We start from the raw sequence: 27,332 nt of genomic DNA, 5'->3' as shown, positions 1-27,332 counted from the left end.
TACTACAAATAATCCCATATCGTTAAGACATTTTGCTACCTTTTTTTACACCACATGTTTCATGAAGTCTTAGAATGTCAGAGAAGAACATACCCCAAAAGAATTTCTTCATAGGATGCCCAGGCCTGGCAAGGCTTCCAAACAGCATTTCCTTTCTGTTTGCATCAGAGGGTCTTGCTAGTTGATACTCTGTTAATTTTAAAGCATTAGTACTCTATTAATCACCAGTATGTGAGGCAATGTTGCTACGTAACTAATACTTACCCTCTGTGCTCAAAATGAACAGAGAAGAGAACAAAACCCCAGTTCATTGCTGAGAAGCCGAGTACGGAGAGGGAAGGGGAAACTGAGAAGCAGGGAGGCATTTAGTGCCCAATCGTGCAACGTTTTGCATGTCCTCAACTTCCATTCAGTGGGAATGGAGGACAGGCAATACCTTGCAGAATTGGATCTTTTTAAAAGTAAAACAGAACAGTTTAAATATTACTATTCCTTGTATTTTATAGCCAAAGTTTATCTACACTGGAACTCCAGCAGAATTATGAAATCAAGAGATTGAACACTGAAACATGAGGGATCCTTAGACTGTTTTAAACTCTGTTTTTGTTAATAACTTAAAATTTAACTCAGCCCCCTGAGAAGCATTTCAGAGGAAAAAAGATGTCCTTGTTAAAGATCCTATTGCTCCACTTTCAGTGGAAGGGATGAGAAAGTTGACAATACACATTTGGGGCCGTTAGTATGTCCTCTAACAAAATCAGGGAAGACTAGACTTAGAATTCCTAACTTAAACAAGAACAACAAATATTTTTAATATTTCCTTAAAAGCTCACCCCTTTCAGGTCGTCTTTATGTATCAGAGCATCAAAAAGCAGCAGCAACCTTTTCACCTCTTTGCAGATTACCTATAACTTAGTTCTTTTTCATTCTGTGTATCAGTTTTGTTTTGCTTCACTGATTTAGCAAAGTTTTTCAGACATGCTTCTGTCAGATATATGTACTGCCTTAGTGTCAGAAAACGTAGGTACTCCCTGCCCAATTAGATACTACTTTGGGCCTTATTAGAACATGTGGTGAATTAGAAGTGGAGCATATTGGTTACATTTGAGAGAAACAGAATCTAAATAAATTCAGTACTTTAAGTGGGGAGTTTTGCAATATATTGTTATACCAAGCACCAAACATTCTGAAGAATAATGGTGACAAGAACATTACACTTACCACTGTCCACAGCCTCAACTTCCCGGTCAATTGCATCCCTGATCATTAGTGGGTGAATGAAGAACTGTGCCCACCTAAAAAATAAAAAATTAAAAAAGGTAAATTTCATTTCCCCCTATTGTCTAGTGAGCAGAACAACAAAACAAAAAAAAGATTTTCTATAATAAAAAACTCAGTTTTTATGATAAACATCATCCACTGTTTTTACATTTAGGATTTGCATTAAGTCAGAAATGTTTTAATTCTAAACTATATTTTCACGAGTTCTTAAAGCCTTTATAGAAAATTTTATAAAGCCAATTTATAAGAGTTCTTAAAAACTGAAGGAAAAAAAAAAAGCAAGGCCCCCAGCTCTTTGGAGCTGAAGTGCATTGGCAGGACATGGTATCATAGGATGCATGGTTATCTGCCTTTACATCCTGAGAATGATCATATCAGTGGTCCATCGAGCCTGATTCTTATCTCCAACAGTGGCCACTGGTACCAGATGCGTCAATGGATTAGGGATTAAGCATTGAATTTTTAAATTAAGTTTGACAATATCAATGCAGTTGTTAGGTGCTTTGACCTTGGCATAATTGACAAGCTGTTTAAGTATAAGTGTATTTTTAGAGACTGGCAAGAGCTTTGGATAGGTTACCTTTTACTGGAGACTAGTAAACAATGAAAATAAATGTCTATTTTTTAAAACCCTATTCAGCTTTTTGCTTTAACATCATGAGGCAAAGACATTCCGTAGCTTCATTATCCAAGCAGCTAAAGAATATTTCCTTTCATTAGTTTGTAATTTGTTGCCTTTCACATTCATTAGCTGCAGTCACTCTTGTATGAGTACTGTTAATAGGAATTACTTTTTCTATACCATACATTACTTTACAAACTATCCTATCCTTTCTTTGTCACAACAGCCCCATTCTTTTCAATCTCTCTGTAGAAGAAAAATCTTACCATACCTCCAAATATTTTTATTGCTAGTTTCTAGACCCCTTCAAGCTTATCTGATTTCAAACCTTAAAGGGCTGAATTCTGCCCTTACAATGTTTGCTCATAACTCCCATAAAAGCAGCACTCCCACTGCATGTACCTTCTCGAGCAAACCTTAGCTCAATCAACATATCAATGGCTTTGATAAAAACACCTAATGGCAGTGCAGCCTAGCTTTCTCCTGCAAGAGGATGGGGTGCAAGAAGAGGGAAATACATCCATTAAAAATATTAAAATTCACTTCTCAAGAAGGAGAGAGAATATTTTTATCCTTATGGCAGGAATCCAGTTAGACTGGTGGAGCTTTATTGTGCTAACATATCATATGGCCTGGTGTGAACAAACTCAATGATCTTTTATGTCACTAAACATGTACACCTCTACTCCGATATAATGCGGTCCTCAGGAGCCAAAAAAATCTTACTGCCTTATAAGTGAAATTGGGTTATACCGTACTCGCTTTGAGCTGCCGGATTGCGCAGGCCCCCCGCAGAGTACTGCTTTACCACATTATAGCGGAATTCAAGTTATATCGGGGTAGAGGTGTACTTTCTTGAATAGTATCATGGGCCATACAAATAGAGCTTTTGTAAGACTAGTAGATTCTCTTTTTTGAAAAGAGACCAACCAAAAATTAAACAGCTTCGAGGGCACATATTTAAAAGGAACCGGCCATTAAAAGATTCTAGCTACACCTCTCCTGAATAGAAGATAAATGGAATTAACTAGAAATGGCAACAACAGGAGACTTTATAATAAAGTCATAAAATATAGCCAACATGTTATCTGGAGTAAACACACATTGCACATGTATAGTTACACAGCCCATGGCAACAAGCCTCCCAGCCCAGTTTGATAGAGTTGGGCTAGCGGGGCTTGTGTTAATGCCCTAAAAATAGCATGCAGACAGTGCTTTGGGGGCCAGGCTCTGAAGCCAAAGAGGACAGACTTCAGAGCCCAAACTCCATCCCGAAACACAACGTCAAAGTGCTCTTTGTGACGCTGCACTCCATCTGTTTTATGGAAACATGTTTATATGTGTGAATGTGATATAACTGGAATATGCTTCATGCAAAATGTCTCTTGTACGGTATCATTACAAAGCTATTGAGTGTGTTCATCCTATTTGTATGAATGTATCCTTCTTGTATCTAAAACTAGAAATATGAAGAATTACTCTGAGGTCCTCTTGTAAATATGCAAAGTGCGAGCCATTAATGGTGGCTTAGGATCTTGATGGTTCCCGTTAACTAGAACAACTGGTTATAAATGGCTCTGTTTACTTGTAAGCTTTCCGGTGTTCCTGTCAGGCAGGCCAGAAAGAATGGCGGCTTAGGGTCTCACAGGACATGTGACCTTGTCATCTGGTACTGGAATCCATCTTAAACCTGGTACTTTTCCATTTAGAAGGAGGGATGGGGACCCAGAGACACAAGATTCATGCCTTGTGCCAAAGCCATAAAAGGGGGTGGAACAGAACAAAGGGGGCTGTCAGTAATGAGAAAGGCCCTAGTTACCACCTGAGCTGGAACTAACAAGAACTGTACCAAGGGAAAGGATTGGGCCCAGACTAGGAAGGAATCTAGTCTGTGAAAGAAGCTTATTGAAACATCTGAGGGTGAGATTTACCTGTATTCAGTTTCTTAATGTATTAGCCTTAGACTTGCATGCTTTGTTTTATTCTGCTTGGTGACTTAACTTTGTTCTGTCTGTTATTCCTTGAAACCAATTAAATCTTACTTTTAAATCTTACTTAATAAAATCACTTTTATTAATTAACCCAGAGTAAGTGATTAATACTTGGGGCAGCAAACAGCTGTGCATCTCTCTCTATCAGTGTTATAGAGGGCAGACAATTTATGAATTTACCCTGTGTAAGCTTTATACAGAGTAAAACTGATTTATTTGGGGTTTGGAGCCCACTGGGAAATGGGTGTCTGGATGCCGGAAATAGGTTACTGCTGAACAGTTTTTAGTCAAAGTCAGGTGGGGGCATGGTTCAGACCTGAGTCTGTGCTGCAGCAGACTAGTGTGTCTGGCTCAACAAGGCAGTGTTTTGGAGTCCCAAGCTATCATTGAAAACGGGCTCAGAGGTAATTTCAGCACATCGGGTGACAGTACCAAGGAGGTCTCTGTGACCGAACCCGTCACGCTGTCTACATGCTATTTTAGAGCGCTAGCCCAAGTCCGCCAACCCAGATTCGAAGGCTCACTGCCACAGGCCGTGTAGACATACCCACTGAAATCTTTCCTCCTCTCGTAGCAGGTGCACAAATCACCTTAATCCCAAGGAAATATATACAACTGTGAGGTACAGCTACTATCTCAAGAGATCCAAAAGAAAGTCAGTCCCTCCATCTATGTCATCTGTTACAATAAGGAGACCTCTAAATACTCAGTCACCACTGGCTCCCTTCAATCAGGCCAAGACAAAGCAATGCAAAGTTACACACAGTCTCCTCAGGCAGATACAGATCATGTTAGTCTATTTTAACCTATCCTTTGTTTGGTATGATCGAGTTACCTGTCAAGTGCTTCTTTAAAGTACTTCCTCTGTACATCAAACTGGAAGACTGTCCGTTCACAGTCAGTTGAAGCATTGTCACTGCCCCCATGTTTCTTCAGGAATGCATCAAACCCATTCTCATCTGGATACTTCAAACTGCCCATAAATACCACTGAAACAAAAACCATCAAAATTAGGGGGATTTTATAAACGTTTGATTGCAGAAAGACAGCTCACAGAGCCATCACCTAGAACAAGTAGTAATTACATACTGATGGCCTGATTTTCCACTGCCTTGCATTTCGTGTAGTCATTTACACCTGTAGCAAGTGGATGTAAGATGCTACCAAATAAGAATACTAGCATTTTACAGCAACTTGCCACGGACAAACAATTATATCATGGATAAGGCAGTTGAAAAGCAGGCTGGTCAGTTACTGTGGGCCTAATATCATGCAATAATTCAGGACAGTAAGTATTTCATGTTCAAGTATGTCTTTAAGCCACAACAACTGAGTACATTGATCAGAATTTGGCCCTAGTGGTCACTACACAAAGGCCAGACATACAAGCTATCTATTACCACCTCCCATGAGCCATTTATGGGCTCATCTGCCCCTGTATTCATTACAGAAAAGTAGATCTTTTATTGGACCAACTTCTGTTGGTGAGAAAGACAAGCTTTCAAGCCACATACAGCTCTTCTTCAGGTCTGGGAAAGGTACACCCAAGAGAAGCTGGTCCAGTAAAAGATATTACCTCACCCACCTTGTGTGTCTAATATCCTGGGATCAATAAGGCTACAACTACACTGCATACAGAAAAAGGAGAGAATGGTGAACTAAAAAGGGAAAAAGTTCAGTATTGATGGACATAAAGCCTCAAAATTTCCTCCTAGTCAAGTCTGTTTGATAGGAAAGTCAAGATTTAAAGAACAAGCAAGAAGCCTATCCTGAGGCAAACATGAGACACGACAATAAAAATAAAGGTTCTGGTTGTGCTCTCACATACTGATGTAAATCAAGAACAATTCCACTGAAGTCAATGGAGTTACATGGGTGCAAAAGCAGAGGAACAGTGTGCAAATCAAGACCAAGGGTTTTAGGGTTTTGTTGTTTGTTTTTTTTAAGTGCCTGATCTCTCATATGTGTTTCCTGGGACTACCCATGAATATTGGGAAGCTTACAAGATAACCTTCAATATACACTTTAATAAAAGCCCATCTTGCCATGTTTTGGGAGACACTCCTTCAAATTTACAAGACCACAGAGAAAAAATAACCACTCAAAACAACAAGAAAGAAAAATTCACCACTCTATGGCTCGCGGAAGAAAATTTTAGAATTGCTATTGGACAATGTTTGCAAAGGACCAATTCATTGAATCAAATGAAAATAGGGTTGGGGAAAACAGAACAGTTGAATTCAGAATTTTGCTAGAGACCTGCATATCTAACCAGATAAATCAGAATCAATCAAGCATGCTTTTAGCTCTCTGAGAAAGGCTTGGTCCACATTTAACAACAGATTAAGTGTTAGAAAGCAGTCTCAGGCATAAGCTATTTGAAATGGGAAAAGAGTAATTCTGCAGTCGATAAGACACTAAACTCATGGCAACACATTTTTCACTGAAGTAAGAAAATGTGAAATATAAGCAGATACATACTGTGTTCCAGAAAGTGTGCTAATCCAGGTAGGTCTTCAGGGTCAGAGAAGCTGCCGACAGCAATACAAAGGGCAGCTGCAGACTAGAAAATGCACTATGGTAAGAGTCATTTTTCAAAATGTTATCTGGTAGCAATAAATCTCACACCAATCAAGCAGTTACCCTATTCCCCCCAGGATCAGAAGAGGACAATGGACCAGGACTATATTACGTTTCATTCTACTACTATTCCTGCGGCAAACACTGGGCAAGCATTGCGTTCATGAGTAACAGCACAGGCTCAAACCTGGGCAAGAGATGGGATCTCACATAAAAGTGAAGGCGGCAATATAAATACAAAGATAATTTAGGTAGGAGACACACACAGGTACGAAGACTAGCCTGCTTGTCTGACCACAGCACTTCAGAGTTTGTGCCTAGGCAGGAGTCCTCCATTTAACAATTTTTCCATCATGTAAAAATAGTAAATACCTGCTTTTCTGTACAACCCCTCTTTCTTGTCTCTTCCTTTTCTGCTAGTTCTTCCAATTCACTGTCATCAGGGTCATTGAGATCCTCATCATCTCCACCATCATCTTCATCATAGTCATCGTCGTCATCATCACCCCCTTCTTTGTCATCTTCAATCTCTGCTCCAGAGTCGTCATCCTCATCACTTTCATCTTCAGATTCACCACTGTCCTCCCCCTCCGAAGACACCACAGAAGGAGCAGTGTCCATGTTATTTAAATCCGAAATCAACAGTGCACACAAGCCATTTTGTAATTTGATGTACCTAAAAAAAATAATTATATGACTATTTAGACTTTTCTCTTGTTTCCTAAAACCTCTGAATCTCTCAAAAGAGAGAGTTTCTGGATTTACCAGAATTGTTCTGGGCTCTTCAACTGAAGTTCCTTAGTCAAACCCTCTAAAATCAAAACTGAAGATCTAAAGTAAAATGAGTATTTTCACCGTGCAAAAGTAAAACCAGAACTTACTCTACCAGTACATTTTTTGCTGTTTTATTAAATATACCTTATAAGCTGACATGGGCTTAACTTTTAAAAAAGAGCCTGCATGTACATTAATTCCTACATTATTAATGTCACATACAGTTAAGCATAACAAGGACCAATCCCCAGTTCAGATTTTCCAGATCTAGATTTACAAAGTATGAAAGGAAAATGTAATATCATGAAACTTCATTGTGTTTTACTTGACAATTATCTTCATATGAGTGAGTTATTGGTGCAACTTTTTTTCTACACAGATGCAGAATATTTGATTGTCAAGTACTCAGTCTGCTATGGTAATGTACATTATATGACAAGCTATACAGGTGTCAAAGTATGACAGGAATGTGAAATATCCAGTGTTGTTGTAGACCTGTTGGTTGAAGAATATACATGAGGAGCATTTTAAGAATTAATGGAGAGAAATGAAAGTAGCTCAAAGCACTAGCAGAAGCCAGATGAAAATTTTACAGTGAGATAAAGTCAGTGGAAAGTATGAGCTTTTATTACCTTAGAAACTTTAAAAAAATACAAAAAAAACCCCACATCCCCAATTAAATGCTGCAGTTAGGGAAAGAACTTCATAAATAGTATGTCAAATTAGTTTCCTGAAGCAAATACACCTGTAAGTGCAACTAGTTTTATGCAGACAGACCTTCGCACCCAGAAAGCTCAGTGAAGTGAATGGGACTCTACATTGCCTATGCAATGGTCTACGCACAAAGAGCAGTTTGTAGGAGTGAATCTTAAGGAAAGATTAAGTCAATTTCTCTAGACCTCTAATCACTGTTGCTCTGAATTTCCTCCCAGCTGACGTCTCTTCTTAACAGAGAGAAGATATCACTTCTCTGCTTCGTGACTTTAAACTGCTACAGCCTAAACAAAATAACTGGCTTTCTCTGCTGTTATAATGCAGCACAAATTTGTAACTCGCTGCCCAGTGTCACTCCACAACTCTTCTCTGTAATACAGCTTTCACCCTCCACTCATGGATGCACATTGGACAATCTACTTCCACAAAAAAGCTGGCTGTATATTCTTCGCCAGCTGATCCTCATTTGTGTTCTGTTGAGTGTTATGGTATTAAGAAGTTATGATTTACATTCTACAGGGCCAAAAAAAACCAACCTAAAAGACCAAGAGGTCCAAGTCACCTCCTCCACGTACTCCCCTTCTGTGCAGGGGATTTATCATCCTTAGCACAGCCAAGGAAGAGGATCACATTTACCCAACAGGGTAGAAGTCCTCCCTCTTCCCTTCATCTGGAAGGAAAAGCCAGACTATTATTAGTTGGAGATATCATGACAATAGTTTTTAAAATAGTTCTCTGTTATGCAGAAGTAACTAACTCTTGAGACAACCCCACTCCATGCACATAAAGATATCTCTCTACCACCAACACGGAATCTTAATTATACCATACATACAAATTTGGAAAATTATTTATAATTGTAACAGCATAAATATCAAGTTCAACGCCTTAACCACTCAGCCATCACAGCTGTTACACGTACACAATTCCAAATACTGCCTATAACATTTACTCGAATCCCACAGAACTCAAAGCACAATCCTCAACTGACGTAATTTCAGAATAGCTTCAGGATGCCTGCAACTGAACAGCATCAGTTGTCCTCTTCACTTCCCCCTATTAATAAGTGAGCAAGTTATACTACTGTGTACTGACTCCCCACCTCCAGATCATCACTGAAGATGTTAAGTAGTAAGGCAGGGAAACAGATTCCATGAACAAGGCTGTGGATGAACTAGGCAACTGCTGAAGGTGCTTTGGTTTCAGCTAGCAAGAATCTAAAACAGCGTTAGGTAATGCTAAGCAGAGATGCTAGTTGAGCTAGTTGTTCACTTTTTCCATGTTTTTGTCACAGCTGGAAAAAAAGAGAGAAGTGAAATCAAACTATAACTGAACACTAGTTACTGCTAGGATCTGAGCAGCATGTAGGAATGATGAAGGACTCCCATCACTGGATCTAAAACACAAAGACAAACTAGGGAGGTGTATATTTTGGTTGCTGTAGAAATTCTTCAGTGGTGTTCGTTCAGACTAGACAAGGGGTCAGCAACCTTTCAGAGGTAGTGTGCCAAGTCTACATTTATTCACTCTGATTTAAGGTTCTGCGTGCCAGTAATACATTTGAATGTTTTTAGAAGGTCTCTTTCTATAAGTCTATCATATATAACTAAACTATTGTTGTATGTAAAGTAAATAAGGTTTTTAAAATGTTTAAGAAGCTTCGTTTAAAATTAAATTAAAATGCAGAGCCCCCCAGACCGGTGCCCAAGACCTGGGCAGCGTGAGTGCCCCCGAAAATGAGCTCGTGTGCTGTCTCCGCACATGTGCCATAGGTTGCCTACCCCTGGCCTAGACATTGGTCACAGAATGGCTAGGATTTTGTTTTTAAAAAGGGTCATAACATTTAAACACCATGGCTAGCGTTAACAGAACACTTATTCTTGTGACAAGTTACCTCCTTACATGTCAACTAGCCAAAAAAACAGCGGGCTAGAGCCTCTGCTCCACCCAGCAGAGGAAACTCCGTTTACTGAATTAAAATCCTAATGCTCATATAAAACGCTTCCGATATACAGATGAATATATCACAGAGTGTTTGTGGGTAATAAAAGCGAGAATGCTCAAAACACAGCAATTTTGGAGATAAGAACAAAAGTGACATTCTGACACATAAGTTAACTAATAAAGACTGAGATACATGTCAATTTAGGTCAAGGAACATTACAGGAATACTGTAATTATCCAAGTACAAATATTATAAACCCAGGAAACGTCGATAAGGTTAAACTTAAAAAATTCCAAACATACACATTAATGGTATGGAAATGTACAGTTAAGGCAACTGAATGACGACGGTATGGCACAGCTATTGCGTGGCCTGGCTATTATGACCTAAGACATGGGTATTTTTGTCCCAAATAACCAATCTAAAATTCCCTCCCCCCCATTATGATGTCATTACAGGACAGAGCTACTTTGTTTTGTTGTGTGAAAGGTGTAGTTTGGCAAGAGGTAATGGTGGAACACTAGCATCCCTGGGACACGGAATTAAGGCTATGGTGTACTGTCTGTGGTTTACAGTAGTGGTTAAGTGTGTCTGTGTGTGGAGAAGTAGATGGCATATACTGTTAGACTACCTGCTTTTTGAATACTTTGCTTATGAGTTGTCAGATATGGCATACAGCAACACCAAAGTTGTGTTGTAAGGGTGAGATTTTCAAAACCATTCTAGTGCCAGCCTAACTCCCCTCCTGTGGAAATCAGTGACTTAATCATTGACTTCCATCAGAGAAGACTTAGGGCAGGGTTTGGCAGCCTTTGGCATGCAGCCTGTCAGTGAAATCCACTGGTGCGCCAGGACCCTTTGTTTACCTGCAGCATCCGCAGGTGCAGCCAATCGCAGTTCCCACTGGCCACAGTTTGCCTTTCCCAAAAATCGGGGGTGTAGGAAGCAGTGCGGGTCAAGGGATGTGCTGGCCACCGCTTCCCACAGCCCCCATTGGCTCAGAATGGCGAACTGCCGCCAGTGGGAGCTATGATTGGCCAAATCTGTGGATGCTGCAGGTAAACAAACCACCCTGGCCTGTCACCAGATTTCCCTGACAGGCCACGTGCCAAAGATTGCTGATCCCCGAGTTAGGGTAATTCGAAAATATTTTGAAAAATTCCACCCTCCATGCTTATTACATGCCACACTCATCAGCAAATACAGAGTCCACAGTTCTCTTCATCTCTGGAATCCCTCTGCCTCAGAAGAGCAGCCCATGGTAGTCTATGTACAATGAATTTCCCAATTGCCCCATGGTTACATCATCATAGGGGAAGTTTGGCATACCCACAGGTGCTCTTGCTAACAAAACTCTATGCACAGATGCGACACTCACGGAGAAGCATGAAGAATAATGTGAGTGGGCCAAGGAGGATCAGAACAGAGGTAAGAAAGATGGGAAAAGTGAACTGGAGGGATAGAATGGCAGTTTTCCTACTCCAGGGTATAGAGCCCTCCCCATTAACCAGCAGGGAAAAGCACTTTTGTCAATCTGTGATTCAAAATTTAATCTTAAATTATTACAGACAGAAGTAAGCCTCTCTACTGGCTGCATGAAGAGTACTGCCCTCACCCCCAGTGTCAATTTTTTTGGTCTTTATTCTTTAAGACTGAAAGTTTAGCATTAAACAGAGGCTGGAGCACAGAAATCTCCTTAAGAAAAATCCAGTTAACTGGTTTCTTTAAAAATGGCTCTCAGTGGCACATAAAATTAAGCTGCATTCAAGAGAGATGTGTGTGCAGAGACCACTCTTTCATGTGGTCATATCACTACCACTAAAGACTCCATTAGTGAACATTCACTTTCATTTTTCTCTCACCCCACAAAATTAACTTTGTTAGTACCAGAGGTGTTATCTAAACTAGAAAGAGAGGTGGGCTTTTTTAAAAGTCAGGGACCTAGCACCCTTTGAAATACCACTTACTGCCTAGTATAAAATGCAGATTAACACCTTTAAAATCAAGTTCGCTAGTGAGAGAGGTGCCGGCTAGCTAACAACTTTAAAATCATTAAATTATATCTACACTAGATGGTAAATTATGCTTCAAAGGGTTAGGTGCATGCATATTTAAAAAAAATACGCATAAACAGATCCAGGGAAGCTACTCATCACAAAAACAGATGTCATGCCCCACCATTAGATGGGCCACTTACTTCCATCTTGTTTAGCTACTCCCACTGAATTATTTTGCCTCTGCCTCCACCTCCTTCTCCCCTTGTTCAATTCGCAGCATATTTAAACACAAAATAGTTCTCCCCCTCCCCCTCAACCCCCCTGCTTAAAATTAGGTAAGTGCCCTGCTCACTTAGGGCCTAAAGCACATGGGTGCTAGGTCACATACTCCCCATACTGGTTTCCCTCCTGCTTGACAGAACTAGTTTTTAGTGTGTCATTGGCAAACTGGGAAATTAAAGCCAGATCTTTATTAGAAACTTGCCAGCTCAGCAACGTTGGTCAACCGAGTGATTTTTTGGGCAACATTTTTACACCTGCAAAATCCCTACTGTAGAAGCACTTAGAACTGCATTAAGGTGCCTTTGTCCATATAACCTCTTTCACACAGAAAAGATGTATAAGTTATATTACCAAAAGCACTTTTTATTTTTTCAGTATAAGTCTGTATCTACGCTAAGAGAGTTTACTGGTAAAACTATATCAGCAAATGTTTCTAGTTTAGACCTAGCCATATATTTTTAATCCTGCAAATATTAAATAGGGGCAGCACAGTATAATGGATAAGGTTTACAAGATATTGACTTGGATCTCCCCACAACACCAGCCCTCTACCGTTAAAATGTCCCATCACAATGTCTCTCCTTCTCCCAACCTGAACCCTGTACTGCTTGGAGACCCTTTAAGCTACACACCCCAAACCTCCATTGCTTATATTCCTCTTAACTCATAGCCACTTTTCCTCCCCAAACACCCAAACCTCTAATGTTCAAAGCGTTAACACCACCCCTGCACTGTTCAGGGACCCAGCCCCTAGTATCTTCCCCATATGCACTCCAGTGCTATTAATCGTGTTCTCACCCCCAGGCTCCGATTCCCTCCTCCAAGGCACTTCTCTTCCCCTTCCCCCTAACAAGGTCTCCACTCCCTTACACGCATCCTGCCAATCTTGTATCCTTTCCCCAGGGCACTTTTTCCTCTCTCGTTTTCCCTCAAATATCCATCTCACCAGGAGAAAGAGCTGAGGGGAACAAGCAAAACGCAACTTTGCTAAAAGCAAAGAAAGAGGACTCCCTTCCCGCTGGATTCCCCCCGAGCTCCCCTTTCTCCCCCGCCCAGAGCAGCAAGCAGCATTTCTAACTCCATTAATTCAAAAGCCAAAGTCAGAATCCCACAGTTCATGATCGTAGACTGTGACTTATAGTCCAGCTTCTGGTTTCTGGACTCCTGCTAACCACTCGCAACATGTGTGATAATTATGGGTTTATCATAGCATTCCTTCTCAGATCTGAACCTTAGAGTTCAGAAAATGAGATATTAGCACCTGAATCCTCTAAGCTTAATTACCAGCTTAGATCTGATAGCACTGCCACCACCCAAAAATATAGTGTTTTGGGGCACTCTGACCTCCCCAACCTTCCCTGGGGACCCCAAAAACCCAGATTCCTTGGGTTCTTAAAACAAGGAGAAATAAACCATTCCCCCACCTTTCCCCCTCTCCGAATTTCCCTCCCTGGGTTATCCTGAGAGATACCGATCTAACCTCTAAATCACCATACAGAGAAGCATCTCCCTTCCCTTCCACCAAGAGGCAAACACATTCAAGGAAAACAGAGATTTTATCTCTCCCCCTCCCGTCTCCCCCCCACCGGTCCCGGTGAGTATCCAATCCCCTGGAATAACACAAGGGAAACAGGGAAGAAAAAATCAATCAGGTTCTCAAAAAAAAAAAAAAAAAAAAAAGAAATCTTTTAATAAAAGGAAGGAAAAAGTAAAGAATTATCTCTGTAACTTCAAGATGTAAATCTTACAGCGTCCTATAGCTTACAGACACCAGAAAGAGACTTTCCCCCCAATATCAATACAAATCAGAATATTCCCAGCAACTACACATATAAAAGTTAACCAGTCAGATCTACAATTGCAAATAGAGTAAAAACAATCAAAAACCTAAACTGCCTGTTTTTACTTACTATATGAAAAGAATCTTACGAGAGCCTGTAATAATGTCTGGTTTCTCTCAGACCCTCCCAGAGAAGAACACACACAAAAGTTTCCCTCCGCCCAAATTTAAAAGTATCTTGTCTTCTGACTGGTCTTCTGGTCAGGTGTCCAGTTCCCTGCTTGTAACCCTTTACCGGTACAAGAGACATTAACCCTTAACAATCTGCGCATGACAGGGTGAAAACGTCAGCCTTAAATGCATTCAAACGTGCACACAAAACCCCGAGCTCACCCATGCCCCAGCATCTCCTCGCACCACACGGAGCCCTCCCGGTTCCCACTGGCAGCTACCCCAATGCCGGAGACCCGCACTGCCCACAGCAGTTTGGGGAGGGAGGCTCCCGTCCCCCCTCACCTGTACTGCTTGGGGTCACTGGGGGACTTGACAACGTCGGGGTCCCCCAAGTTGGGCTTCGCCCTGCGGTGCCCTCCTTCCTCCTCAGACTCCTCCTGCAACAGGCGGCCCTTAGCGTCCCGGCCGCCCTCCCCGACCTGCTGCCCCGAAGGCAGGTCCGGGCAGCTGCACGAGGCCTTGTTCCTGCCGGGCATGGCGGGGGAGCGCCGAGGCGGCGGCCGCTGCTGCTGGCTGGGCTGGGGCGGGGGTTCCGGGGCGGCTAGCAAGGGGCAGCTGTGGCCGGCGCCTCGGAAGGCCTGGTCCGCACCAACTCTCGTTCCCGGCCCCCTCCGCGCTAGGGCGCCCAGGGCCCTCCACATCCACCGGCCTAGTCCCCGAGCTCCGCCCCTCCCCAGCACAAGGCCTCACTCCCAGCCCCAGCGGCCTCTGCAGCTAAAGCGATTCTCACATCAGCCTCCCCCTTCCAGCCAATCAGCACCCGACTTCGACATCACATGGACAGGACGGGCCAATCGTAGCCCCAGACAGGCCAGCTGGCCTCTGATTGGCAGAAAGGACGCCTGTGGCGTAAGGACGGGATAAACCATAGTGATCCGGGAAGGGGAAAAGCGCGGAATCCAGCCAGCGGCGAAAAAGGGACCAGGATAGAGCTGGGTGTCAGGCTCCCTCCGGGAATTAACGCGGCTTGTCCCCGCCGCCGCCTCCTTTCAGGGGTCGGTCTGATTACTTAACCCTATCTCCCCGGTCGTGCGTTGGACGCTTCCAACAGCCGGTTTGGAGACGGTGCTTCTCTTCCCATTGGTTCTATGAAACGTCGCTCACTTCTAGCTGGACCAATCAGCTGGCGAGGAAGACCCCACCCTGGCTAGCATGAGCGGTGGTGGGCGTATTGAAGTGCAGTGTCCGGAGATCCCTCCCTGCCCCTCTCAGGGTCACGTGGGGAGCCTTACGGCAGGATCCTGCTAACGCCGGCCTGTGGGTGGGGCTAGAGGCAGCACAGAGCACGTGGATGCGGCGGGGCTGCCGGAACTTCCTATTTGCATCTTTGCCCTGAGGCCACGCCCCTGTACCACCCCTTCCCTGAGGCCACACCCCCGCCCACTCCTTCCCCTGCCCCCTCCCTTGTTTACTCGTTCATTGTCACTGGGCTGGGGCAGGGCCTGGGGTTTTTCTACCCGCCATTTTTCTGCCTTGTTCAGCCACAAGATGGACCCCAAAGCACATGCTACCTGGAGCTCACTCTCTCCATGGGCCATGCATACAGCTTGTCATTTTTAGGACTCTGCAGCCAGTGTGGCAAGTCATTCCATAGCTACCCGATATATTGAGCATCTTGAGGCAGTTCTCCATACTCCTCAGTTTTCAGTAGCGATGGTTGGAAACAGACCATACACCCCCATCCCTAAACTTGGTAGCTACTTCTTGGGATCTATTTGCACCAAGGCTGGTCAGACATGAAGAGAATGTCCTTAAAAGTGAGATCCCTGCTTTGTGCAGGGACTGCAGTTCAGAGCTCCCCTGCCCCTGGAAGCATGGGCTACTGACCGGGAAAATGGCTTCTGAGCCTTGGCCCCCCAGGCCCTCTCAGAAAGGAAATAGGGTGGTACTTTTGCTCTCTGGCTTCCCAAAGACCTAGAACTCTGCTTTTTGTGGGCTATGAAAGAATATTGACTTTTTGTTTGGACTACTTTAACCCTTCTGTAATGGGTCAAAGCATAGGCACCTGCTTTTTCCTTTTCCTGGGGGTGCTCAGCTGCAGGCCCTGCCTCCATTCCACCCCTTTCCCCAAGCTCCCACCTCTGCCCCTTCCCACTCCCACCTCTTCCCTCCCCCAAGTGCACCCCAACCCTACTCTTCTCCCTCCCTCCCAGCACTTCCTGCATGCCACCCGACAGCTGGTGGCAGCAGGCATGAGAGAGCAGGAGGAGGAACTGATCAGTAGGGCCGCTGGCGGGCAAGAGGGTAGAGGGAACTGTTTGACAGTACCCGCTAATTTTTTTCTGTGGGTGCTCCAGCCTTGCAGCACTCACGGAGTTTGCGCCTATGGGGCAGAGGTCCTAAACAGCACAGCCAGAAAGCCATACCCACCCTCTTGCCAAGGAGATGCCAAAGAGACATAACCTACTATGGGGAGAGAGGGTGGTTCATCCTCTGTGCCCAGGCAATCCGTGGCCTCTCTCAGTACTGTCACCTTGGGCAACTGATGTGGTGGATACTTGTCCAGTGCATGCTGGTGTGAGACCATCACGTACTTTCATACTGGCCAATGAATAGCTGCCAACAACAACAGTTGTACCAACCTTAACCAGAAAGTAGGTCACAGCATGACACCCTACAGTGGTGGCTGGTGCCCAGATTAACTGAGGCTGGATGTCACAAGCTGCCTCCTCCCATTCAGGTGGGTCATAATGAGGACCCTGCTAGGAGTGGGAGAATAAAAAATTGTGGGCAAATGGAAAAGAAAGAGGCATCTCTTCCCTCTGCTCCCCATCTTTACCAGGAAAATGGACACTTCACTCAAATTGTAGGATGGGAGAAAACAGTATTTTCCTCTCTAAACCTGTCACTGTGCTCTACTAGTCCCCTCTGTCCCAGCTGTCTAGCTTTCCCCTACCCTCTCCCACCAATCCTGCCACACACACCACTTCACTCACATCTTCAGGCACCAGTTGATTCCATTCTTCCGGCATTCAGCCTATCCCCCTCTCAGCTCAGAACCCCTCAAGCTCCCTCATCTCCTTCCAGTCCAACCCTCACCAGTTCAGAAATGCATCTCCTGGCCCCCGCACAGCCACCCTCCCCAGTATGAGAGACCTTTTTCTTCCTTTAACTTCACAGCTGAGCACCACCACACTCAGCTCTGAACCCTTTCATCAAGATTTTTTTTTTTTGTTACTAGTTAAGTTATCCTAAAATCTGCCTATCACCACTGAAATGTTATACCTGCTACGCTGTTAATGCTTGCTTTGCCATTCAGCCTACAACATCTCCTTCCTCACAGTGACAACTGCGGCCCAGGGAACAATACCTGGCAGAAAAGGTACAAGCAGCTCAGTTTAATTCAGAAAAAGACCACCTCTTCCCTGATAGATGACTCCATCCTTACTATTTGTTGAGATAAATAATGTAGCTCACACTCAACCAATCTCTGGCCACGTTCAAAAACGAAATAATGTCTTTTTATTTTGTTAGCTTCATAAATATAGATACAATATGTACACTCCTAGCACTGCACAAATTGCATGTTCACCACCAGATTAGAAATACCCCATAAAAGAGAGCATTTGTTTTAGAGAGAGGACTTTTGAGAGCAAGAATTAGCAGTATCCAAACACACTACACCAAGGCTTTGATTCACTAGCACAATAGATATAGAAGCTATATTAAGTCTAGTTGGTTTTCCATGTCAGAAAATTACTAGCCTTTGTATTAAAAGCCTTTGAGGTATGACAGAAGGACACATTTTCAAAGGCAGCTGGAGGCCCTAAATGCTGCTAGTTACAATGCAGTGGACAGATCCCTGAACGGCACCCCACTGACTTCAGTGGGGTCTCACACAGACGCCACACCCACTTGCACAGAATAACTTGCACAACTCTGGCCTAAATTTGCAATTTTGTGTGCAAAAAAAAATAGGCTAATTTGACATCACTGATTTGTATGTACAAATGCCATTTGTACTCTCAAATTTGAGTCTGTGTGCATAATACTTAGTCCTGCCATGAGTGCAGGGGCCTGGATTAGATGACCTTTCATGGTCCCTTCAAGTCCTATGATCCTATGATAAATAATTATATGAGCAAATAGACATTTGGCCTAGAAAGTATGAGAGATCTGTGAAAGTAGCCCTCCACATGTTTGTGTATATATACACATGCTACAAATCTGGCTACTACATATATATCCACACAGAATTGTACTCATACGGATATAATAGCCTTAGTGCCAGAAATGTTGAATGTTTAAAGGTATGCTATATCTAAATTGTAAAAATTGCATCCCAGAAAGAAGCAGGCCATGAGATGTTGATATTTCAGATTTTCAGGATCTCAGTCATCTGTTGTTCACTGTCGCCATTTTTAAGCCTTCATTATTTTTATGAATTCCTTCTTCTCTGAAGTTTTTTGACTTTATATTTAAGTCTCAAACTAGAAGAAGTAATGTCATCATAAGTGCAACCTTTTAGCACAAATTTAAAAAAAAAGCCAAGAACAATGTGAAAACAAGAAATACATGGAACATATAAACCAGGCTGGGGATTGTAACTGTGGTGTTATACACATTGCAGGCCCTCCTGCAGGTGGATTTTTCCATTTAATTTTAGGGTTGCATAAAGCTTGATATCTACCCTTCCACAGAGTTGTTCAGTCCGCTGACCAGGCTGAAAGGAGAAGTTCTCCTTTGCAAGGCAGAACAGCTATGCTGATCAAGATTAAAAGGAGGAACATCTTAGCTTTTAAGATCCATGTTGATCATTTTAGCTGAATTGTATGCATGCAGTTGTTTGCAGATCTGGTCGCCTTATCTCAAAAAAGATATATTGGAATTGGAAAAGGTACAGGAAAGGGCAACAAAAATGACTAGGGATAGGGAACAGCTTCCATATGAGGAGAGATTAATATGACTGGGACTTTTCAGCTTGGAAAAGAGACAAGTAAGTGGGGATATGATAGAGGTCTATAAAATCATGAATGGTGTGGCAAAAGTAAATAAGGGAGTGTTATTTACTCCCTCTCATTATACAAGAACCAGGGGTCACCAAATGAAATTAATAGGCAGCAGGTTTTAAATAAACAAAAGGAAGTATTTTTTCAATAACACACAGTCAACCTGTGGAACTCTGCCAGAGGATGTTGTGAAGGCCAAGACTATAACAGAGTTAAAAAAAACCCAACTAGGTAAGTTCATGGAAGATAGGTCCATCAATGGCTGTTAGCCAAGATGTGCAAGGATGAAAAAACATACTCTGACGTGTCCCTAGCCTCTGTCTGCCAGAAGCTGGGAATAGGCGACGGGATGGATCACTTGATTACCTGTTCTGTTCATTCCCTCTGAAGCACCTGGCACTGGCCACTGTCTGAAGACAGGATACTGGGCTAGCTGGACCCTTGGCCTGTCCCAGTATGGCTGTTCTTATATATGTGTCTGATGGTTAAATAGACTTGTCATTCCATAAAACCATACATGCACATACGTCAGCCTTTGGTGTTTCTCCTCCATGTTTCTAACATTATTTAATCAATCACTGTAGAATCAGAACCATTCGGATAATGTTAATAGTCACAAGAGTGCTGGTTCCTGTTCTGACTGCAACCAAACTCCTACTGATTTCAGTGGGAGCAGGATTGGACCCATGACCTAGAAAGCATATTAAAGTTTTATTTAGTTAGAAGCTCTTGCTAGGTAAAATTGGAGATGGTCCCAGACCAAAAACTATCATGCTGGTTTCCAATGGAAATTGATGCAGTAGATATTGCTGGCTGCAGTCACTCCCTCCGGTGCCTAGAGCAACTCAAAGGGAACAGGGAAGGACTGTACAGGCGTGAAAGTGGGATCCAGTAGTAGCATGGCTCCAAATGAATCCATTTTGCATGGGGACTTTGAAAACCATGCAAAAGGGATGATCGTTTTTTGGGATGAACTGGACTTTGCCCAGTTTTCTGCTGACTTCTAAGAGTGCCATGTCCTCTTTCTTTTAGGCCTGAGTTCAAGCACCTCGTCATGAGGCGTAGGTAGGTCAGAAGCTCTGTGACATTCACCTTGGGCTTAAACTCTAGTTTTGGGTGCATGTATGATCCTTCCACAGGTTTCCTTGCTGGAGGATTGGTTAAGCTATATAAAGCACTGTACTATTTGTCCCTTTGAGGTTTGCCTATAAATCTATATTTAATTATCATGCTAGAGAAAAGTAATTTTTCTAATAATAAACCAAAATCAATTATTCTTTCCCTTTAAAAACCAAAGCCCCCACAAATATATCATGGGAGTTAACCTTGACTACTAGCTCAGGACTTTTTGCAAGTAGATTTTACTACTTAGCTTGTAAGCTCTTTGAGGCAGGAGCCGCCTTTTTGTTCTCCAAGCACAATGGGGTTGTGGTCCATGACTGGGGCTCCTAGGTACTATGGCAATATAAATAGTAAATAAAAGTAGATATAACAATTGTTCTTGTAGATCACTTATTTTAAGAGCAAGAAGACGACAGACTGGTTACAAACACTCACATGTTGGTTCCCAGTAATTTGGTCTGAGATACTGGCATTCCAGGTTAAACGTGCTAGACTTGGCCCTGCATGAGCCCAGAATTAGGGAAGTGCAAAAATGGCTTAAAGCCACTTTTACCCTCTCCCTGCTTGGACTCTGATTCTTATGCTAAACCTCTGAAGAGACATGACACAAAATTCAACTCCTACTCTCTCGATTTTCTTGGTGGCCCCAGTGTATTAAATAGAAACGAGTCCTTCTTCTTCGAGTGATTGCTCATATCCATTCCAGTTAGGTGTACGCGCCGCGCGTGCACATTCGCCGGAAAACTTTTACCCTAGCAACTCAGTGGGCCGGCAGGTCGCCCCCTAGAGTGGCGCCACCATGGCGCTCCATATATACTCCTGCCGGCCCACCCGCTCCTCAGTTCCTTCTTACCGCCCGTGTCGGTCGTTGGAACAGTGGAGCGCGGCTTAGCTGACCTCCACTTCCCTAGCTACTCGTTTTCTCGTATATAATTATGCAGTTATAACACTTTTATATATATATTTGTATGGTTATACGTGTTTTCTTTGCTAACATGGTTAGTTTAGTTAGCGGGGTTCAGGAAGTAGCCCCTTCCATGAGCCCAGTGCCGGAGCCATGCATGGCTCACCGGGTTTTAAAAGGGGCCCGGCTTGCCAGAAGCCGCGGCCGAAGAGAGATCTACATGACTCCTGTTTGAAGTGCCTCAGGGAATCACACTTGACAGATAAGTGCCCCATTTGCAAGACTTTTAAGCCGAGAACAAAAGGTGCGGGACTTTCACTTACCCCTCCACCTTGGGCGCCGAGCGATGTTCAAGCGGCGGGCAGAAGCGCCTCCTCGGCACCGGACCCCGCCGGTACCACCAAGGCCTTTCGGCACCGACCGTCGCCGGCACCGATGTCGACTCGGCACCGCTCCCTTCTTCCGAGGTCGAGAGAGTCTACGATTCCTGCTGGTGCCTGGCGGCTCCCCAGCACGCGCCGTGGTTGAGCCCCCTGCTCCCGCTGCTTCCGTGTCACCTGCATCGCAGCCAGAGAGCTCGCCTAAGTTGCGTTATCCGGCACCGTCACCTGCAGAGGCACCGATGACTTCGGCTCCGTCGATTCCAGTCCCCCAGGACCATGGAATCCGGTGCCTGGCAGCTCCCCGGCTCGCGCCGTGGTAGAGCTTACTGCTCCTGCTGCTTCTGTGCCAGCTGCACCACAGCTAGACAGCTCGTCTAAGATGGCTCGCCCGGCACCGACGACGTCGGCACCGTTGATCCCGGTCCCACGAGGGCCGTAGAATCCGGTGCCTGACGGCTCCCCGGCACGCGCCGTGGTTGAGCGTATTGCTCCTGCTGCTTCCGTGCCAGCGGCACCGCAGCCAGAGAGCTCGTCTAAGTCGGATCGCCCGGCGCCGACACCTGCTACGGCACCGATGACGTCGTCACCGTTGATCCCGGTCCCACAAGGGCCGTAGAATCCGGTGCCTGACGGCTCCCCGGCATGCGCCGTGGTTGAGCGTATTGCTCCTGCTGCTTCCGTGCCAGCGGCACCGCAGCCAGAGGGCTCGTCTACGTCGGATCGCCCGGCACCGACACCTGCTGCGGCACCGATGTCGTCGGCACCGTCGATCCCGGTCCCACAAGGGCCGTAGAATCCGGTGCCTGACGGCTCCCCGGCACGCGCCGTGGTTGAGCGTATTGCTCCTGCTGCTCCGTGCCAGCGGCACCGCAGCCAGAGGCCTCGTCTAAGTCGGATCACCCGGCACCGACACCTGCTGCGGCACCGATGGCGTCGGCACCGTCGATCCCGGTCCCACAAGGGCCGTAGAATCCGGTGCCTGACGGCTCCCCGGCACGCGCCGTGGTTGAGCGTATTGCTCCTGCTGCTTCCGTGCCAACGGCACCGCAGCCAGAGAGCTCGTCTACGTCGGATCGCCCGGCACCGACATCTGCTGCGGCACCGATGACGTCGGCACCGTCGATCCCGGTCCCACAAGGGCCGTAGTATCCGGTGCCTGACGGCTCCCCGGCACGCGCCGTGGTCGAGCTAATGCTCCGGCTGCTTCCGTGCCAACGGCACCGCGGCCAGAGGGCTGGTCTAAGTCGGATCGCCCGGCACCGACACCTGCTGCGGCACCGATGTCGTCGGCACCGTCGATCCCAGTCCCGCAAGGGCCGTAGAATCCGGTGCCTGACGGCTCCCCGGCACGCGCCGTGGTTGAGCTCCTGCTCCGGCTGCTTCCATGCCAACCGAAGCCTCTGAGGCACCGACAACATCGGCACCGTCGATTCCAGTCCCACAAGGGCTATCGAATCCGGTGCCCGACGGCTCCCCGGCACGCGCCGTGGTTGAGCGTATTACTCCCGCTGCTTCAGTGCTGACGGCACCGCAGCCAGACAGCTTATCTAGCTCGGTTCGCCCGGCACCGGCACCTACCGAAGCTCTGATGACCTCGGTACCGTGGATCCCGGCCCCACGAGGGCCGTCGAATCCGGTGCCTGACAGCTCCCCAGTACGCTCTGTGGTTGAGCCTGCTGTTCCCTGCACGCCGGAGATGTTACCAACGGCGAGGGCTCTCAGTGCCATGACAGAGTCAGTGCTGCCTGACCCGGGCACCGCCGGTACGGGTAATACAGTCTCTTCAAGGGACTGTCCCCTGTCAGTACAGCAGAGCGGCACCGTTCATGATCACGGTCCCGCAGACACTCCAAGTCCTGTCGGCACGCCGGACACCACTGGCAGTCCCGGTGCTGTTTTCCTCGGTACTGGTCACACTCGCTGCACCGGTCGGTATCCCGTTCGCCGACCCGCTATCGGCACCGTTCCGACATCTGGCACCGGGGCAGGTACCTTGACTCCTGTAGCTCTTCTCCGAGCCTCGAGATCTCGGTCGACCTCCCGACACCGTTCTGGTTGCGGGTCTGGATCTCGTTCCAGGTACCGATACGCCTCCCGATGCCGGTCCCCGGTGCCGAGTTGGGCAAGGTCCGAGTGAGTCAGAGACTCGGCCCGTGCCTTCTTTCGTACCTCCATGGCCGTCCGGACACGCATCCGTGTCATCCCATATGCGCAGATTTTATGCTCAGGACCACGATCCTGATATGATGGCCAGCGGGCGCCAGCCCCGAAGCAGAAAGAGCCTTGGCGAATGCAAGGTGTACTCTGCAGGGGCCCTGCACCTCTGGGTAGCAAAGCAACAAGCCTTGCTTAGCTGCGATAATTATAGCACCTGGGTGGAGGAGTTTCTCCCTCGAACCTCCCACCTGGAGTTCGCTGCCGTCTTGGAGGACGGGGGAAAGAATTTACCCTTTGTTGGTAAAGGCATCTTCGCGGCAGAGACAGCCCCAGACTGCGAAGCCTGCTGGACAATAGGGTCCTAATGCGTCTCAGCATGTATACGCCAGCGACCAAACGCAGGCCTTTATGGCCCCAGCCGCCATACTCTGTGCCTAGCCAGAGGCAGAACTCTGGAGAACGGCAAGGCCAAGGTGGTCGCAGACAAAAGTCAGGCCCCCTAAAAAGCCAAAGTCAAGGTCCCTCGCAATTACCACTGGGACAAAAGACGGACCTTCCAAGGTTCGCCGGAGGGCGGTGTACCAGTCGCAGGACGGGATCCTGATCCCGCTTTCTCCTGGCATGGCCCCAGTTACTTTCAGATCGCTGGGTCCTGCGCACGATGGAGCATAGGTACCACCTTTAAATTGCTCCAGCCCTGTCCCCCTTCAGCGGACGAAAGGGGCTAGGGGTTTTACTCCCGTTATGCCCTAGTCCCCCACTCGAACACAGGTCTCAGACCTCCCTGGTCCTGCATGGACTCAACCGGTTTGGGATAAGGTTGAAGTTCTGCATGGTATCCCTGGGAACCATTATTCCATCCTTGCCTCCTGGGGGCTACTATGCCGCCCTGGATAGGAAGGACGCGTACTTTCGCAATGCCATCTTCCCTCTGCACGGGAGATGCCTCCGCTTTATAGCCAGCGGTGAATACTCCCGGTTTACGGCCATAGTCGCCGCCTACCGTAGCTATGTCGGATATGCGTTTTTCCGTATTGGGACGATTCGCTTATCCGAGGAGACTCTGAGACACAAACCACTCAGCCCGTGGGCATCGTCACGGTCTTATTCACAGCTCAAGGCCTGATGATTACTATAGAGCAATCCACTCTGGTTCCCACGCAGAGGTTGGGCTTCCTAGGGGCGATCTTGGTCTCCTACCTAGCCGGAGCCTGCTTATCACAACTGCGGTTTTAGGCGATGGCAACAATCATCTGAGGTCTGAAGGCTTTCCCAACGACCTCAGCTCGTTCTTGTCTCAGTCTCCTGGGTCCATGGTTGCCTGCAAGTTTGTAACCAAACACGCCAAGCTCCGCCTCCGTCCTCTCCAAGTCCGGCCCACCTCGGCGTACCGCTTGGACAGGGAGCCAGTGGTCATGGTAGTCACCGTTCCCTCGAACGCCTTAGGCTCCCTAGAGTGGTGGCTAACTCCCTCCTTGGTGTGGACAGGGATGCGGTTTCATCCGCCCCAGCCCTCACTGCCCCTGACGGCGGACGCATCATCTCTCTGCTCGAGTGCTCATGGTCACCTCCGAGCTTAAGGCCTTCGGTCTTCTAGGGAGCTGGCATTCCTCATTAATGCCCCAAAAATGAGAGTAGTCCGCCTGGCATGCCAGGGGTTCCAGCGGCAGCTGCGAGGCCGTTGTATCTCGGTGTTTACAGCCAACACAATGGCCAGGTGCTTCATAAGTATTCAGGGGGGACATAGTCCTTCCCCCTTTTTTGTCAGGAGGCCATCCATTTCCGGGTCTTTTGCATGGCCCACTCGATGGAGCTGGCGACGTCCTTTCTCCCAGGCGTTCGGAACGTCTTAACTCTTTGACTCAGCAGGTTTTTCCTGTCTTACGAGTGATCACTCTGCCCCATGTGAGGCGTCCCGCTTTCCGGAAGTGGAGATGGTTCCTCACACAGACCTGTTCGCTCACCGCGAGAGCAGGAAATGCCAGGTGTTCTGCTCCTTCCAAGGTCTCTCCTCGGAATCGATCTTGGACGCATTCCTGATGCCGTGGAACGGCCAACTGCATTATGCCTTCCCACTGTTCCCACTGGTTCGTTACGTCCTGCTCAAACTCCGCAGGGGCAGAGCGTGCATCATCATGATCACTCCAGAGTGGTCCAGGCAGCACTGACATACCACGTTGCTCGGCCTGTCAGCCCAGACCTCATCACTCAGGGCAATGACAGGCTTCGTCACTCGGACCTGCAGCCTCTTCGCCTCACGGTGGCTCCTGCATACCTGAGTCGGGGTGACAGGCAGCCTTCCACCTGGTCAACGTACCGAGCCAGGTGGAAGCGTTTCCTTTACAGCTGCAGTACGCTCGATCTTGCTCCTGCTGAGGTCTCGATCCCCTCTATTTGGCCTGCCTCTGGCCTTCAGCGGCAGGATCTGGCGGTATCATCGCTGAGGATACTCTCAGCAGCCATCCCTACCTTCCAGCAGGCTAAGATGGACGTTCAGTGTCCCACGCTCTATGGGTTCGAGGTCCCTCAAGGGCTTGGAGCGCTTGCACCCTCGGGTGCGCCGCCCAGCCCCGCCCTGGGACCTCAACCTAGTCTTGGCCAGACGGGTCTCTGAGATCAGAGCTCTTACGAAGGTTCCACAAAGACAAGGTGCAGTTATGACCGCACCCGGCTTTCCTCCCTAAAGTGTTTTGGCCTTTTATGTTACCCACAGCTCAACGCAATGGGCATAACCGTTGCACTCCTTGGACATCTGTGGAGTGCTCGCATTATATTGTGCTGACAGAATCATTGCCTAAGGCGCCCCAGCTCTGCCCCGGTAGCGGGCCAAAGGGAGGGCTTGCTTGTTTTCCTCTCAGAGGATCTCATCTTGGGTGATGGCGGACATCCCCACTTGTTATGATTTGGCTCATAGTTCCCCAAGCCACATCACCGTGCATTCTACCAGGGCTCAGGCTTCATCTGCCGCCTTGCTGGCTCGTGTTTCTACCCACGAGACCTGTCGCGAAGCTCCATTGGTCCTCGGTCCTTACCTTTGCTTCGCAGTATGCCCTGGTTCAGCAGTCAAGAGAGGCTGTAGCCTCTGGCTCGGCAGTTTTATTCTGCCACATTTCACTCCGACCCCACCGCCTTTGTAAGGCTTGGGATTCACCTAACTGGAATGGATATGAGCAATCACTCGAAGAAGAAAAGACGGTTACTCACCTTTGTAACTGTTGTTCTTCGAGATGTGTTGCTCATATCCATTCCGCACCCGCCCTCCTTCCCCACTGTCGGAGTAGCCGGCAAGAAGGAACTGAGGAGCGGGTGGGCCGGCAGGAGTATATATGGAGCGCCATGGTGGCGCCACTCTAGGGGGCGACCTGCCGGCCCACTGAGTTGCTAGGGTAAAAGTTTTCCGGCGAATGTGCACGCGCGGCGCGTACACCTAACTGGAATGGATATGAGCAACACATCTCGAAGAACAACAGTTACAAAGGTGAGTAACCGTCTTTTTCTTGCTACCCAGTCCTACTGCATGAAACAAAACAGCAGAGTTTTACATCAAGGAGCATGGCCATCTCCTACCTGAAGTCTTGAGATGTTCCGGGTTTTTTGGATGTAAAGACAGGATTTAC

The 27,332-nt window shown here is 46.7% G+C and overlaps 1 protein-coding gene across 1 annotated transcript in view; it reads right to left on the bottom strand.

The window, feature by feature from the left end:
* The window catches only part of NRDC (nardilysin convertase), a 46,487-nt gene extending 31,583 nt beyond the window's left edge, over positions 1 to 14,904 (bottom strand). Inside the window, exons 1-6 of the mRNA XM_030571919.1 lie at positions 14,483 to 14,904; positions 6,847 to 7,150; positions 6,376 to 6,457; positions 4,730 to 4,883; positions 1,222 to 1,295; positions 94 to 189 (exon numbers count right to left, since the gene is read on the bottom strand). Of these exons, the coding sequence (XP_030427779.1) occupies positions 94 to 189; positions 1,222 to 1,295; positions 4,730 to 4,883; positions 6,376 to 6,457; positions 6,847 to 7,150; positions 14,483 to 14,841 (1,069 nt within the window). The 5' untranslated portion in view covers positions 14,842 to 14,904. The remainder of the gene's footprint in view (positions 1 to 93; positions 190 to 1,221; positions 1,296 to 4,729; positions 4,884 to 6,375; positions 6,458 to 6,846; positions 7,151 to 14,482) is intronic.
* Positions 14,905 to 27,332: the final 12,428 nt, after the last annotated feature.

Source organism: Gopherus evgoodei, chromosome 8 (genome assembly GCF_007399415.2).
Source record: "Gopherus evgoodei ecotype Sinaloan lineage chromosome 8, rGopEvg1_v1.p, whole genome shotgun sequence".
NCBI classification, from domain to species: domain Eukaryota; kingdom Metazoa; phylum Chordata; order Testudines; family Testudinidae; genus Gopherus; species Gopherus evgoodei.
The sequence above is the reverse complement of the archived record's forward strand: the minus strand, read 5'-3'. Positions and strand labels throughout refer to the sequence as shown.